This window comes from Hydra viridissima, unplaced genomic scaffold, assembly GCF_058129835.1.
Source record: "Hydra viridissima isolate aposymbiotic clone 2 unplaced genomic scaffold, HvirCarnegie_v1 scaffold_14, whole genome shotgun sequence".
Taxonomy (NCBI): Eukaryota; Metazoa; Cnidaria; class Hydrozoa; order Anthoathecata; family Hydridae; genus Hydra; species Hydra viridissima.
Window position 1 is genome coordinate 5,030,854 of NW_028324313.1, and position 18,048 is coordinate 5,048,901.

General features: G+C 28.9%; 1 protein-coding gene across 2 annotated transcripts in view; it reads left to right on the top strand.

The window, feature by feature from the left end:
* The window catches only part of LOC145182222 (medium-chain specific acyl-CoA dehydrogenase, mitochondrial-like), a 38,369-nt gene extending 22,453 nt beyond the window's left edge, over positions 1-15,916 (top strand). Inside the window, exons 12-14 of one of the 2 annotated variants that reach the window (XM_090071204.1) lie at positions 9,892-9,975; positions 14,401-14,472; positions 15,546-15,916. In XM_090071204.1, coding sequence (XP_089927330.1) covers positions 9,892-9,975; positions 14,401-14,472; positions 15,546-15,620 — 231 coding nt within the window. In that variant the 3' untranslated portion in view covers positions 15,621-15,916. Of the gene's footprint in view, positions 1-9,891; positions 10,633-10,803; positions 12,098-14,400; positions 14,473-15,545 lie in introns of those variants that run through there. The other variant, XR_016446784.1, reaches the window with a different exon arrangement.
* Positions 15,917-18,048: the final 2,132 nt, after the last annotated feature.

The following is an 18,048-nucleotide window of genomic DNA, read 5'->3' on the forward strand; positions in this document are numbered from 1 at the left end:
AAATAATACCAATCATGTTTCTACTGATATAAATAATACCAATCATGTTTCTACTGATAATTCGCATTTGCTTGCAATTTTTTAACAAAAATATCAACTTAGATAAGAAAGTTAGATAATTATTAAACTTCACTCTGGAAAGCTACACTATTACTTAACCTTTTGAAATGTAATTTGAATAACTATGGACAGTAGTGATTTTGTGTGTGTGTGTGTGTGTTATATATATATATATATACACACACACACACACACACACACACACACACACACACACACACACACACACACACACACACACACACACACAAGCTGGAATACCCATGCAATGCACCAGGTTTTCCTGCTCTTAGATATAAATCTTTACTGTATTAATCAGAAGTGCAATTGTCTTCTCTCCAAACAAAAACCTGTCTTTACAAATTTTCTTGTTCATTTGCACCATATACTTTTCTAAAAATATCCCTCAAAAATCATCATAAAAAACCACTAACACATATTTACAATTTTTTGGTTTTCACTGGTAAAAACTATTAAAGTTATTAGTTTCATAATCACCTCCTTGCTGGGGACAAGGAGTGGTTGGAACTTGATTCTAGCCATAAGCAACCTGAACATGGAGTCCAAGGCAGTTTAACTTTAAATGCAACACGATCTTTTTTTTCCCCTTCAATATCCTTTTTAATAACCAAATTGCTCATCAATTTGTTAGTGTATCACCTTTATGATTAATTTTACTTTCATTGAGTTTATTTTTGCACTTTTAATGAAAGAGACATGCTTGCTTCTGATGAAAACTTAACTTTAAATAAAACTGAATAAAACATATGCATATTTGTTTTTTATAAAATATGGTCGAAAATATTTCTTTATGGTCGAAAATATTTCTTATATATATGTATACATATATATACATATATATATAGGCAATTCCACGTAAAAGAGGAAAAAAAAAAAAAAAGAATTTCATGGCAACATAACTTCATTAAATTTATTTTCCAACTATTTAAGAATGCTTTTAAGAAAAAAGTTTATTGAAAAAATCATTTTATCATACCATAACATACTTTTAAAGTTGTAAGGGTTATATGTGCATTTTTTGATGTTTATATATAGTCAAGTTGTGAAGCGCTGAAAAGAGGTTCAGTGCTGTTTTTTTTAAATAACTTTTACTTCTAAGTTTGACTAAAAGACAAAATTAAACATTGTGCATAATATTTTTTATAAAAACGAACTCTAACTTGGTCCATAAGAAGAGCATATTAATGAAAACAAGACGTTACGACCGTCACAAAAAAAAGTCGAAAAGTTTTTTCTATGCTTTGTATCAAACTTTTTAAAACTGCAACCTTGGTAAAAGTAAAGATACTCATACATATTTTATCATCGTTTCAAAAAAAAAACATTAAAGTGCTTTAGATCACCATTTCAACATGTTACTAAGTACGTTACAACCATCATGATATGTTTGTTTTCCCATCACGGCTTCTTGACTTTAAAAAAAAAAAAATTGAAGCGCAAACGATTTATTTCGTTTCAAACGATTTACATCATTTAAACCAAGTTATAATATAAATCAGTTTTGTTTATTGTTTAATTTGCAGTTTGTTTATTTATCTTATACTAAACTTGTTAAAGTTTTTTTTGAAATTATGAGTAACTAATGAAACTATGATAGTAAACTATTGGAAGTTTCTATGCCCGAAAACGGAGACATGGATACCTTAATCACCTATAGTTGATGGATTAAAGAAGATCAACACTGTGTACTCAGTCAACATAAAAAAAAACATAAAAAGGTATTTTTAAAGATTTCTGCAACAATTTACTAGAGTTTACTGAGCATCATCTCACTAAAAAGCACCAGTCTGAGCAATATTGTAGCCAAAAAGAAAATCTCGAACCAGACCAAATTTTGATACACTTTGATTATTCACAAAACTATACATGTGGTTATCAGGATGCTGTTCAAGCTGCTTATTAGTTGCAGTCAACTATTATCTTGTTTACAGTTGTAATCTATCATTACCAATTAGAGCCAAAATCAGTTGTAATAATATCGGCGATAATGATAAAACAAAATGCGCCACTACTACATATTTAAGTGAAATATTTGACCTCTATTGCATTGATTATATAAAAAAAGTTATATTATGGAGTGATGGTCCATGCACTCAATTCAAACATACATACATGGCCAAATTCATACAACATCGCTCTGTGAAATATCATTTTCAAAGTATAGAATGGAACTTTTTTGCTCTTACGGAAAGGAGCAGTTAATGGAGTAGGAGGGTTATTAAAGTGATTTGTTTGGAAAACCGTAAAATCTTGTAAAGTGGTCGTCTTAAACGCTAAAGACTTTTTCATAGCATCAAATGGGTGCAAAACTTATGTTAGACTTATCAACACAGATGATATTAATCTAAGGTGGGCCTTACTAGCTGATAAAATAGAAGAAGTGAAAGCCGTTACAAATATTACCAAAATGCATTTCTGGCAAATAAAAAGTGGAAAGTTTTTGGTTACTAAATTCTCTAATATTTTGTAATGGGGTTGCGGAACAATTTTAAAATCTATATACTAGTAAAAAAAATTTACTATTCTAAGATATTTTTTTCCTATATTGGATTCCCGGCTCCTCAAAACATTTGCGAGACATATGAAAGTACATACTCCTAGATATTGAGTTGTATTAAATAGAGTTAATAAAACAAAAAAAACAGGGAGCATAAATAGCATTAGTTTGTTGCCTATTCCAAATAAAATGATCCCAGTATTGAAGAAAAATCATGGATAACCTTGATAATGTTATAAAATTCATATTTTTTAACATAATTTAATAGGTTTTTATAATCATTCATCTTTTATTATGTCATTCATTGCGTTATTTGTTGTTTTTCATTTTTGGCTTTTTTGTTACGACCGTCACAATTTCGACCGTCACAGTTACAACCGTCACGGTTACAACCATCACAACATAAAAACTATGAAACTCACCATATAGTAAGTTCAATGTGTAGTTAAAAAACACAGCAAAGGATTTTTTTTCACTGTGTAGATGGCTGCATAAAGATTGACAAAGTGTATTTGTTTAGATTTGTCAAAAAGTAAGCGTTACGACCATCACGCTACGTAAAGTTGATTTTTCAAATAAGTTGAACACTTGAATGATTTAACTTTTGTATACTAAATTATATAATAGTATTTAACATGTCTGGAAATTTTCATGTGAATACCATTCTTGGTTAATTTTTAATGCCTAAAAATACATCAAATGTTACGACCGTCACTTGCGTGGAATTGTCCATATATATATATTAGGGCTGTTCATGTGAACACAGGAAAAAAATTTTTTTCTCGGATTTGAATGCATAGTTGTTTATTTTGTGCCATTTGACATAGTAATTGACTGTGGAAAAAATCTTTCCAATCAGATAATGTTTAGGGGGTGCTCAATGACCATAAAGTTTTACGAAAAACGTCAAAAACGTGTAAAAAGTTCCAAAGTTCCAAAAATTTCTAGAACCTGGTTAGTTAGATTTTTTCCACTGAAATATTGTCTGATTGCGTGCTATATAGATTAATTAAAGTGCAGCAGATTAACTGTCATCAGGGCACCAGACTAAAAAATGTCTGCTAGTGTTTAAAACAACTGTGTTTATATCATTTTGTTAAAATTTGTATTCATAATTTTAATACTATTATTTAACTCAATTTAGAATTTGTTCAAACAGAATAAAAAGGTTTACAAGTATAAATATTATTTTTATTTGGAATTTCAGTTTGACAACAAATGTATTAATATTTTGATAGTACCTAACCTTAGTAACCTATTACAGAAAACTAGCATGGTAGTCTGGTAGTGTATTGTTTGTTATTAAGTGCAGATAATAATAATTTCTAATTTGAAAATATTTATTTAATTTCTTTAGTAATAATTATTATAATATATTGCTGCAGCTGCATAAACCAACAACTGAATGATAAGTTTGTATAATATGGTATTGAGTTTTGATTTTCTCATAATATTTCAGTTATCATTGAAATGGCAGCATCATCTCGTGTTGCTATCTCTACACGACTTCAAACCAAAATCTTTTTAATTGGACAACCAGAGCCAAATCTTCCAGATAAAGTTCTTCCCTTAACATCTGATGTTTTAAAAACATTTTTTTATCATCCTAATTCAACCAAAAAGTCAGTGCCTGAAAGTCTTAAAACAACTGTTGATGAACTGATTATTATTTGGAATAAAGCCCGTATTCCGACAGCATTTCATCCGAATGTAGTCTTAAAGTTGAAAACTTTAGTCCAGGAATTTAAATTAATAAAAAAAAATAAATCCAGATTGTCAGATTCTCAGAAATCGAGAGAGAAATCATTTACAGACACCATTGGCCTACTTTTTGACATTGCCCACAAGGATGCTGAAACCATGATCAGAATTGAAGAAGATAAAGAATTTTTATTGGATCAGAGATGTCAGAGAAAAATGGTGATGTTTGGAGAGGACAAAGAACTTTCAAAATTAGAAGAAAGAAATGAAGCAAGGAAACAAGCAGAGAGAGAACGAAAGCTAAAAGAAGAGCAAAGACAATCTGGTGCGAGTGCAATAGTTCCTGTTATTGAACCTTTACATGACGAAAGTTATAGTGATGACAACGATAACGATGCTGTTGATAATGACAAAATGGTTGATAGAGATTTTGAGATAGAAATCCCTGTTTATTACAGACAACAAGTCAGTAAAGCAAGTTCTTCAGGGTCAGCTGAATCAAGTTTAGCAAGTACTCCAAAACGACAATGTATCTTAGATACAATTCTTGACTCGCCTGATGTTTCATCAACATTAGACAGAATTAATCTATCTGACACAAAATTTACTATACTAGCAGCAGCAATTGCAAGGGCTGGTGGACAGAACCTCGATGATGGATCATTGTCACGTTCTACAGTCCGTAGAAAACGAACCTATCATTGATCAAATATTGAAGCCACTGTTCGAACTGAATTCTGCGATTTGGACAAACCACCATTAATCGTCCACTGGGATGGCAAACTGATGATAGATCGTACAAATTCTGCAGCCCCTAAAGCAAATGTTGACCGGCTATCTGTAGGTGTGACAGGTCACAATGTTGACAAAATACTTGGAATAGCAAAACTATCAGCTGGAACTGGAGAAGCCCAAGCAAAAGCAGTTATTCATCTGCTTAATTTCTGGGACATAATTGGTGATGTTATTGGAATGAGTTTTGATACTACAGCCTCTAACACTGGCTCCAAAAATGGTGCATGTGTAGTTCTAGAGAAACATATAGGTAGAAATTTGTTATATTTCGCTTGCAGACACCATGTTCATGAGATCATAGTAGCAGGAGTGTTTGGATCACTATTTGGACCATCATCTGGTCCCAACATACCTCTTTTCCAGAGATTTTAGCAATATTGGCCCAAAGTTAATCAAGGAAATTTTAAACCTCTGGATGACATTCGAATGAAAATACCCCTGGTGCAAGAACTACAAAATGAAGTGATTGCATTCCTCAAAGAAAACCTGCATGTTAAAATGCCAAGGGATGACTACAAAGAAATCATGGATCTCTGTCTGTTAATACTTGGAAAACTGCCTGATCAAGAAGAGAAAAATTATCATTTCAAGATCCCTGGTGCTTATCACATGGCTCGCTGGATGGCCAAGGTTATTTATTGTTTTAAGATTTATTTATTTTGTGAAGAGTTCAAGTTGACCACAAAAGAGGAAAAAAATCTCTGTGAATTTTGCTTATTTGCTAGTCTGGTTTATGTAAAATCTTGGATATCATGCACAAATGCCAGCGATGCTCCAGTTAATGACTTGTTTCTGTTTCAGCAACTTAAGCAGTTTGCAGTTGTGAATAAAACGATTTCCGAAGCAGCAGTCAAGAACTTTCAAAACCATTTGTGGTACCTTTCACCAGAATTGGTCCCACTAGCTTTGTTTTCAAACAAACTTCAAACGGAAGAGAGAGCGAAAAATGATTTCCAACATGAAATTTCACGGTGAGAACTGGTCTGAAAGGTTGATCAAATTAAAGAACATTGAAAGTCTAGAGAAGAAATCTCTGGACATGCTGGTGACATCAGTTTCAGCAAGTGCGTTGCGGTCAATGAAGGTTGATATTGATTTTCTGTTCAACAACGATCCAGCTACCTGGAATGATTCCCCAGAATACCAAGAAGGAAAAAATTTAGTATATTCATTGAAAGTAGTAAATGATGCTGCCGAACGATCTGTGGCTTTAGTGTCGATGTTTAATGAATCGATTACAAGGAATGAATCTGAAATGCAGAGGTTAATTCAGGTGGTTGAGGATCACAGAAAGCGAGTGCCAGATGCCAGAAAGTGTACTCTGAAGAGTTATAGTCCTCGCTAGCATTAACATTGCACGAACTATAACATTACGATAATTAAATTTAATTGCTCATATGTTTTTTTGTTTATAATTCGTATTTTAATCAATGACAAAGAGTCAAAAATCCTAGTGTTTTATTTTGGAAAAATTCTGATATAACAAAAACCGCAGAACTTTAGTCGTATTGCAGTATTTTATTTCATTAATTTCTCTGCTAATAAACCAGTCTAAAGTGGATGTGGATTGTAATTTGTATTCAGAATTTAATATTTAGAGATAATTAAAACTGATCAAATCTGAAAAATCTAATTAACCGGGTTTTAGAAATTTGTGGAACTTTGTTACTTTTTCCATGTTTTTCACATTTTTCGTAAAACTTTATGGTCATTGAGCACCCCCTAAACATTATCTGATTGGAAAGATTTTTTGCACAGTTAATTACTATGTCAAATGGCACAAAATAAACAACTATGCAATCAAATCTGAAAAAAAATTTTTTTTTGGACAGCCCTAATATATATAGATATATATATATATATATATATATATATATATATATATATATATATATATATATATATATATATATATATATATATATATATATATATATATATATATATATACAGTACTGTGAATATGTTTTAGACCACTTGCATAATTAGACGTATTTACAACTTTTTTCCTATATAATTTTTTTAAAGCGTACTTAAGTTTAATAATATACAAGAAAAGTTGAAAGAGTATATTATTTTGAATAAATAAACAAAATTGATGAGAGAACATGAGGGATTTGTTTGTTTATTTATTAAAGCGATGTGTCATAATAACTACCGACCAAGCGTTCATCTAAATAAGAAATAAAAATAAACTGGTTTATAGTGATTCGGGTTCATACTCCTTCATTTTTTGTTTTTGACATTATAAAGTGCAGTGATTGAATGAATTTAGTACAATAATTATGGGTTTTGGTACATTTTTAAAAAATTGTTATTTTTTATGAACACAGTTAGACAAATCGTTAAAAATAATTAAACAAAGTTATTAATTTGCATTTTTAGATAAATTATATATTAGTTTTCATTTTTAAATGTTTTGTTTTGCATTTTTAGATTAATTAAATGGGTAAAGTATCTTTAATAGAGAGACAAAAAGTTATTGTGCTTCACGAAGAAGGTTATTCGCAGCGCCAAATTTCGTCCAAAACAGGATATTCAAAGACTGCTGTTACAGAAATCATTAAAAAGTTTAGAGAAACTGGCTCCCTTGAAAATAGAAAGAAAAGTGGTAGACCTCCTAAGCTAACAAAAGATGACAATAAATATTTAAAAACACTTTCTTTAAAAAATAGGAAAAAAACATCAACCGAGCTGGCAAAGGACATTAACACAGCAACTGGGAAAAATGTCAGCTCTTCTTGTATTCGACGACACCTACTGAAATCGGGATTAAGAGGGTGTGTTGCAATTCGAAAACCATTATTACGGCGTGGTAATTAAGAAAAACGACTTAAATATGCGAAACAACACAAAGATTGGGCCCAAGAAAAGTTTAATCGGGTTCTGTACACCGATGAGTCCAAATTCGAAATTTTTGGAACAAAAAGACGCCAATATGTTCGAAGAAGAATTGGAGAAGCCTATAAGCCCGAGTGTTTAAACCCTACCGTTAAACACGGAGGAGGCTCTTTACAAGTTTGGGGCTGTTTATCTTCATCTGGAGTAGGTGACTTGATCAAAATAGAGGGGCGACTCACCGGGGAACGTTATGTGGATATCCTAAGGCACCATGCTGTATCACCCGGAATGAGACTAATAGGTCATGATTTTATTCTGCAGCAGGACAATGACCCAAAACATTGTTCCCGAGTGGCAAAAAATTATTTAAGTAAAATGGCAGAGGAAGGAGTACTACAATTGATGACCTGGCCTCCCCAGAGTCCAGATTTGAATATAATTGAGCATATATGGGATTAACTGGACAGAAAGAAGGTCGAACATGCTCCCTGAAATGCTGAAGAATGTTTTGAAGTACTTCAAAGAGAATGGCACAACATACCCCAGGAATTTATAACTAATTTGTATGAATCTATTCCCCGGCGAATATCGGCTGTGATTAAGGCAAAAGGAGGACATAGTAGATATTAAGAGTTTTTTATGAAGTTTGACATTAAATAGTTTGTTATTGTTCCATATTTTTGTGTGAAATACATGTGTTTTAATAAGTTTATAATATAGAACTACAAACTTAAATATTAGAGAAGAATTCTCCGGGATTTTTTGAAAAAATGTAAGTGGTCTAAAACATATTCACAGTACTGTATATATATACATACATATATATGTATATATATATGTGTGTGTGTGTGTATATATATGTATATATATGTGTGTGTGTATGTATGTATGTATGTATGTATGTATGTATGTATGTATGTATGTATGTATGTATGTATGTATGTATGTATGTATTTTCAAGATTTGAAAGAACAAATTTTGAGATTACAAGCAAAAAGAATTTTGAGATTTTATGATTGCAACCACAAATCTAAAGCAATACTTTTTTTGGGCTAACTTATTTGTTTAATTAATGTTAAGTGCAAGAAGAAACTTTCTTATTGAAATGGTTGATCCAATCTTTTATCTGTATATTTATTATTTAATGTTAGAATAAGACTTTTATTCTTAAGGTTATGTTTAAGTTTTCTTCATCCAAAAAGTATCAACAGTATGCTTTTGTGGCAGAGTTTGAAATATGACCTTTTGCTTGCTGTCCTGAAAACTACATAGATGTAAACACTTCAGTCATGGATAATAATTAAGTAAATAGCAAGGGACATACAAAGATGTTTTTCAGCAAAAACAATGACGTGTTTTTTTATGATTAAATTTGTTTTACCTGGCTAATAACTTTAACAATTCCTTTTAAACAAAATGGAAAGTCAATATTTTTTCAACAAAACAAACAGCACATTTTTTATTTTCTTAATACTTATAATGCTTTAGGTCTGTAAAAACATTTGGTACTTTTCTGAAAATGTTAGAGATCTTTAGGTTTCTGGCTTAATCTATGTTTTTCTATAAATAACCAAAAAATATAGGCACAAATAAACACCTATAAAGAACTTTTGCACATCATCTTGATCAATAGCAATATATTAAAATGTAAACATTGTGAAGGAAAGTTCAAAAATTAAATTTTGTATTTATCTAAAAAATAAAGAATATGACAAAAACCAAAGTTATTCATAAAGCTCTACAAATAAATTTAAAAACATTAAAAGACAAAGTAGGTCAAGAAATTAATAATCTTATAACAAGTAAAAGATTGCTGAATGACTTTGAATTAATCATGTTTATTACTTAAAAATCAAGTCAAAAAGTTCACATTTTTAGACTTTAACTTCATTATAAAGCTTTTTTTTTTTTCAAATTTGTAATCTATTTAGCTATCAGTATGTACATTATTGTGAAAGTATTTATATAAATTTCAGGGGCGGAAAAATACATATTATGCTTCAATTGCAAAGTCATTTGCATCAGATGTTGCTAACAAAAATGCTAGTGATTGTGTACAGGTATATTATTTTTATCAGAGGGAGAGCTTAAATAGTTATTCATACAGTGTTGTTCAACAATCATCAAATGATTGAAATTTAAATTTCAATCAAGTTATTGTAAATTGAGGTTGATTTAAAATTAGCTATAGTGTTTTACATTTTATTTTTTAACTTAATAAAAAATATCATGCACCAATTCTGCTAAGTTTTGAATTAAGCAGTAGGCTTTTCATGTTCTTTTCACTTATAGTGTTTTATTTTTCAATTGAGGGGTTATCCATATATTATGCCATGCTCTAAGGGTGCAGGGTTCATGTTTTTGTAACTATTTCTTATGGGTGAGGGTGTGCGTATTAAATTTTGTTATGAAATAAGTTTTAAATTTATAAGTTTTTCCATAAATCTATGGAGAAATAGAAAGACTATATCATAATTGTATTTTAAAAACTCAAATTATTTGCAAATATGGGAATACTTGATTGGATTAAGGGAGATGAATTAGGTTGGTCTGATGTTCAACTTGTTTGTCATAAAGTATGGATTAACACTTATGCTTACCTTGGACAGAGACAGTTTAACATGTCTATATGTAATACAGAAGTGATCTTAATGCTTTTGTTAAAAACAACTGATATGATAAAATACAACTTAAGTGCAACTAATATATTAAATATAGTTTTTCAAATATAATTTGAATGTCAACTATATTTTCTAAAATTTGTTATTGGGGAAAAGGGGTTGAAAATTTTTGATGCACTTTTAGAGGCAAAAATGTTACAACTAGTTACAAGGGGTAGGGAGGTATCAAAAATGGTCAAAAATTGCATGGATAACCCCTGAATGAAGTTTCTCATTTACAATTTATTTTTCCAGCCAAGACCACAGCATTTTAATGCAGTTTTAGTATAGACTGTATTGAAAGCTATTCCAATACAACAGGTGGTGGGAAAGTTTAATGGTAAATTTAAAATGTTTATTTTTACATCACTTTTTGCTTTTATTTTCCAATTTTTTCATCAAACATACCCTGATACACAAGGAATTAAACTGTATATTCACAAAATATAAAATGATCCTTTATCTTCAATTTTTCTTAATTTGTGATGAACACCATCATGGGTTGTATGATATTCAAATCAACTTTTTGAAATGCATCTTAGTTCTATTGATAAACTGTTCTTGATTCATAGCTTTCCAGTCCCTCACTAAATCTTAGTTGAGCCTGTATTCCCTAAAAATCTTCAATTGGTTGTGCTTTTGGGAACATTTGGTGGATTAATATGAACAAATGGTACTTTCTGTTTGTTCAACCAATCTGTCATGTTTTTGGTTAACTATGATCTGAATGTGACTAACTAGATCTGATCTGTCATTATGATATTCATTAATAAATTTAATCAATTTTGGTAAACATTTTAAAAGATGTGGCATCAAATGTATTTCGTTTTGTTGTTGAAATGTATGTTGTTGAAATGCTGGATAGCACTATCCAGACTGATATTTTAAGTTCAACTTTTTGTTTTTATTTTAACTTAACATCTGATGGATTTTTTACTTTGTCAGAACATTAAAACTTGGCATTTCCAGGTATGTCAGAACCTGACACAGTAAAGTACTTTTCATTATCAACAACGATGACAGTTTCAGTATGATTTCTCAAGGTAATTTTTGACATTTGCTTGGTATTTGTTCTGCTTGCTTTTCACTGTATTTTAATACACATTATTACTTGGAGTATTTTAAGCTAAGTTTCTTTACATTTTCCTGATTATAAGTTTTTGATGTTATTATTTTAAAGCCAACCTTCTTTGACTCATTCCAACATGCTATTCTGCAAAGTTCTTCATTTTTAGTTGCTGTTTCTTGTGAAATTTTTCTTGATTTACCATTACAATGTAGACTACTGCTAAAATTTTGTTACCAGTTGCTTTTTCTTTCTGCGTTTTTTTTTTTTTTGTTTTCTGTAATTAATCTGTCTTTATAATGATTGATTTTATGATAAATAGAACTTTTTAGCATTTTTTGGTTGAAAATGTTTGTGTGCATATGATTTTCCATGAGAGAAATTTTCAATATAAAATTTTTTATCACTAAAGATAATATTTTTATTATTAAAAAACAGATATTTAAAAAAAAAAAATTTTCATTTATATTTGCATGTTTTTAGTTTATACATAAAAAATTTTGTTTGTATGACATAAACACAAAACAATTGCATTTTATTTTGTTAACTAACATGTATGAAGCATTGATTGCATGCTTTATTTCCTAATATATCTTTTAAGAGCAATAGTAAAGTTATTTTAAAAATAAACCTGTATGTTTGTTGCATTTTTGTTGGTTAAGATGTATGATTTTACTAAATTATGTTTATGATCTGTTTTAGCCATCAGGGTAGGTTAATAATAGTTGCAACATTATCCTAATGTAAAAGTTTTAATTTTTAAATATAGTTTAATTTACTTGATTTGTTGGTTACAAGGTAATTAAAGTTAAGTGAAGAATGAGAAAGAGGAGAAGCAAGAATATCCTTAGTCAAAAACCAAAAAAAGGAGAGAAACTACAAAGATTTATAGGATGGCAGTGAATTTTGTTGTTTGTTTTCTTGCAGACAAAGCATTCAGATTAGTTTTCAGCCTTTTAGTCTAAATCAATAAAAAAAAATTATCCACATGTTAGGGCTGTTATTGGCTTAGGTGTATCAAAAAACCAGGCAAACACACTTATCAGTTTTGTTGTTACTAGTGCTGGTGGGAATATTGATAAGCTTAAATTATCTCTCATCTCTGCCTGTTGTTTCTCATATAAGTATGCAAAAGGATATAGCTGTCCTAAGAAATTCTTAAAAAAATGATTAGGGAAACTGGAAAACCCATGATTCTGGATTATGATAGAAAAAACCATTAAATATTATGTGGCTGTAACAGATTTGTTTCATCTGTCTCTTTGCCCTTGTAAAAATCAAACCCATCTTCTTGGTAAGCCAACCCTTAAACATGAAGTTGTAATACAGTTGCTAAAAAAAATTTGCAGTTCTTTCTTAACTAGAGGTTTTGGAAAAACTGGTTTACTCATACTCCTCATCAATCTCTTAACCTCTAATAAATTCTAATAACTCTAATATATTGGATTGTCAATCAGAGTAGTTAGGTATTGCATTAAGGATTGTTGCATAAGTTAGATCAATGTTAGTCTTTTTCATAGCTATACAATTTAAAACATTCACAATATAGATTGAGTAGATGAGTAATTTTAAGGTTTGATTTTTAGTTTCTTAGTTTGGGAATCTTTCATAAACAAATATCCAATGATTTGGCTTTATATTTCTTTAAGAAACGAACGAAAAGCACTCAACTTAGTTAATAATTAACTGGCAATTACTTCCTACTTCCTTACTACATCATTGCTAGACTTCCATTAGTTACATTATTATAAATTTGAATAGAGTAATTTAAAAGTACATTTACTGAATTTGTTTTCAGTATTTATCTTATAAAAAAATGCCAGTAGTTTTGAAAAATAGAGTTTTTAAGCATTCTTTTTTGATTGCCTGTTGAGTAAGGTTTGATTGATTCAATTTGGACATTTTGAAGCTATAGTAAAGAGGATGTATATGTTTTAATCTCTTTTACACAACTCTTAAGCATTATAGTGAGTCTTCACAAAAGTTAGAGCTGTTGATATAGTTAACTTTTTCATCATTTTCATATTGTTGGCAGCATGTTATTCAATTCTTACGATGCTTGGATGGCTTCCTTTAGATTTTTTCTTTCTCGATATTTTGACATAATTCTTTTTTGGTAATATTAATATATATATTTGGGTTTTACTTTAGCAGGTGTGATCTTGTTGGAGTCTGTCCTTTTTAATCTTTAGTTAACTGTTAAGATTGATGCCAATAATAAACTCATTCATTTTCTCATGGAGTTTTCTAATGTAAATCCATAAAGTATTTGGTCTCTGGGATATGGGAAATGAATTTATAAAATTTTTATAATATTTTGTATTAAAGTTTAAGTTGGAACTAAAGGTTTGTTGATTTAATAAGAAGCTTCAGCTTGTGTAGGCACATAATGAACTAAAGTAATCATTAAATATTGTTTGGCGTTTGAAAAAAAGAAAAGTACAATTAATAAAAAAAACCTATTCTGGAAGATTCTGAAAAACACTAAGTTTTAAATATTCTAAAAAGTTACAAAGTTTTCAAAAATGTGGATAATTCCTATATTGTTTTAGAATTTTTGGCACTATTTCTGAGAAAATTGTGTAAAATAGGTCTAAATAAATTAATACTTAATGACCCTCACTAATACTTTATGACTCTTTACAGGAAAATTTGTTTTCTTGAGAAAATAGATATTTTATAGGTATGTCTAGTATGTGTTATATACATTTAGTATGCAATATATTTTTTAGTTTTGGAAATTTTTAAATTTTTTTTAGATCTTTGGAGGGAATGGGTACAACACAGAGTATCCTGCTGAAAAGCTAATGAGAGATGCAAAAATTTTTCAAGTAAATTTTTATCTGATTGTTACTAATAATTGCTATTGCTTTTATTGCAATTCACTCGCAGTCACTCTAAATTTTATGAACGTTTCATAACAATTAGAGTGAGTTAGAAAGAAAGCTTTCAGGTTCTTTCCAACATTTATGTTAAAAATCTTTAAGCTGTTGTCAAGTGAGGAGAAAGACAGTTTGTTACTTTCAATAAGAGAAAAAGTCTCTTAATAAATCACATTAAATGCAAAATGATTTTGATAAAGTAATTAAAATGTTTTCAATGAAAATATGTTAATTTTACTGAAAATATGTCAATTAGGGTTGTTAATTTACATATTTTCAGTGAAATTAACATATTTTCATTTAATTAACATTAATAAAATTGTTTTTTTTATTAATTGTAAGGCATATAGATGCCATATATTATAATAACTGATCAAACTTTTTGTTTGCTGAAACAAGGCAGCATTATTTTGATTTTTTTGAATAACCATCAACTTTAAAAACAAAACTCCAAAACTCATTTTCTTGGTGTACTTTATATTTTATTTCAAACAAATATTTTTTCATTTACTACTTTATTTAAAGATTTTCTCTTTAAATAAAATAGTAAATGAAAAAATGTTTGAATTGAAAAAAATTCCTATTCCTAAAATGTTACATTTTAGGAATTTTTTTCCAACAAAACAATTTTTTTCAATTAAAACAGTTTTTCAATTGTTGGAATGAAATCTAAAGCAAAAGTTTCAAAAAATGTTTTTTAAAAAAATGATGATTTTCTTTTGATGATTTCTAATTTGAACATTTGGATTTCATTTTGAAGCTGCTTTTGATCCTTTCTCAATAAAAAAAACATATTTCTTTTTTAATTTGAATTAAAAGAAAAAGGGCTCAATAAAAAGAAACACTATTGAAAAGTTTGAAATGTCTTTAAGTAAAGAGTTGTTACTATTTTATACATAGAAATTCTTAAAGGGAGTTTCTAGATAAAATTGCCTCAAAGAAGTTTTAGTAATGCAAAAAGCATCACTATAACCACAAAATATCTACAACTTTGTTATCTTTTATAAACATTTTATTTATAGATATACGAAGGAACATCACAAATACAGCGCTTGATCATATCTAGAGAGTACTTTAATCAATTTCAAAAGAGATAGAACCTAAAAACTTTTTTTTATTTTTTTAGTTAATTTGTCATGTTCTTGTGACATATATGAAATTAATTTTGTTGTGTTAGCTAAATTTTTCCTAAAAGTTTGAGCAATTAAAATTTCTTTGCTCTATTAATTTTCTACACTTCTGAAAATCTACTAAAAATTGTTAATTTAAGTTGTGAAATATTTTTCTTTCTCTTTTTTTCTTATTGAGTTGATATCAGTACTGTTTTACATAAAACCTGAAATTTTGTAATAACCTCCTGGTGGGTGTTCAAAATGTGTTGATTCCTATTAAATCATTTGTTTTACTGTGTGTTAAGTCCATCCTAGGAAGTATATCATTGTCTTTCCATATTGTGCTAATTTTATGTGAAACAAAAATCAAATGAGTTTAAGACATTAGTAATGAAGAGCTAGTGGAGTTTACAAGTAAAAATAAATATTATTAGTAGTGTAAAAGTGTCTTACTTTGTATAAAAACTTGGCTTATAATTTTCATATGTAAAAATCTGCTTTAAACTTCTATTATATGGATGTAAACTTGCAAATCATTTACTTAGGTTATCAAAAATCCATTTTAATTGTTAATTTTTACAATTTAAGAAGTAAATTTTCAAGATTGTTTAAAAAATGTATAAATTGAACTAGGAGTCTGGGTAAATTTGCACAAAGTTAACAAAATTAGAATGGGATTGGTGCAAAGTAACCTTTTTTTTTTACTTTTTAAGGACTAATAGTTCTAAGGCTAGTTTTATTAAAAACAAAAGATTAATTTTAGTACTATTTTGCTTAATGAATAATATAACATGTTATGATAAAAGAATACGGAACACAATCTTATTAAAAATACAAATCACACAAAAAAGTTCTTTTGTATGTGGGTAAACTTGAGCAAAAAGAATTAAAGATTTACTTTTTTTAAATTAAATATCAAAATTATTAAAACAGTTAAAATAACCCCATTGAAAATCTAATTTGGACACTATTTGATTTTTGTCACAGACTTCAATAATATTTAGAGAGATTTGAGAGGATAAGTTATTGCCTAACAGAACTTTAGTTCCTAACTTCTTCTTTAAAGAAGGTAAAACTATAGAAAAATCCACTCTCCAAAAGCTACTCCATCAAACCATCCACTTTTAGTGCTGAAGTATTTGGCTCCTCTACACCCCAAGTTGACCATAGATTTGCAGCCTTAGAAAGATCTATAGGTGGTAATATTTCACTTGTTGCATTACCTGACATCATTATGGGAATACTTGTCTTTGAAGTGTTTCTTATATTTATGGGGTATCTACTGCCTTTTTTTACCAAGCATTTTTTTGACCCAGGGTCATTACTTATATTTGTTTCATCATAGTTGTATATTATGACTGTTGGAACATTTAGTATGATTTTGGTAAAATGTTGAATATATTCTTTTAGAGATTCTTCATTAACATTTGTTTGTAAATCTTTTTATGTTTAGCACAAATTTATTTGTTAGCTCTGGGTATTTATTTGTAAAAATGACTTCATTAAATCAAGTCCAGGAGAGACTTTGTATTTTTTTACTTTTCTACCACAACTATGGAGATGATTGTTCATTATATGATGTAAGTCTTCTTCACTGATTGGAAATCTAAAATCAATTGAATGGTACATTTGACAAAGGCAACCTCTTCTATTTTGGAAAAATAATATAGTTTACCAGGTTTTAAGTCATATTTTCCTTTCAATTTGTAACAAATCATTCTTTGACTAAAATCATGTTTTGCAGCAGCATGCTCTTGTGTCAGCTTTTTAAATTTTACATCTTCAAGACATTTGGATAGGTTGTCCTTTGTATAGTCTTAGCATTTTCTGATCTTAATCTCCTTTTTGTAATGACTTGACATCTGGAAAAAACATTGCTGTTAATTAAAGCTATAAAAAAGTATGAAATAACTCTTCTTACATAAAATATTAGCAAGAAGTTTTAGAAAGTATTGCTGTTGGATGACCAACAACATTTGTGGTAACTTTGAATATTGTACAAAGTTCACCCCAATTTCTACCAAAAAAGTACTTTATTTTACAAGATTGTTAAACTTTATTTTTTTTATATTGACAATTGGTTTAACACTTAATATACGTCCAATACCATAATAAACACTTTAAACAGTTTATTCACTTTTAACTTTAATTCTGATCTATTACACAGATAAAAGTTGCAAGAAATATATATTTTTTTATTTCTATGTTTAAACAAAATGACTTGTGTTGATAGAAATCACATTTATAAAACTATTTTATACAACTTTGTGTTAACACTAGAACAAACCACTGGGTTTTAATGTGATTTCCATTGGTAGTTCAAATTTTTAATTGTTAGAGAGTAAATCATCTTTGACATATTGTTGTTCAAAGTTTCCAATAGTTGTGCAAAGTAAGACACTTTTATGGTACT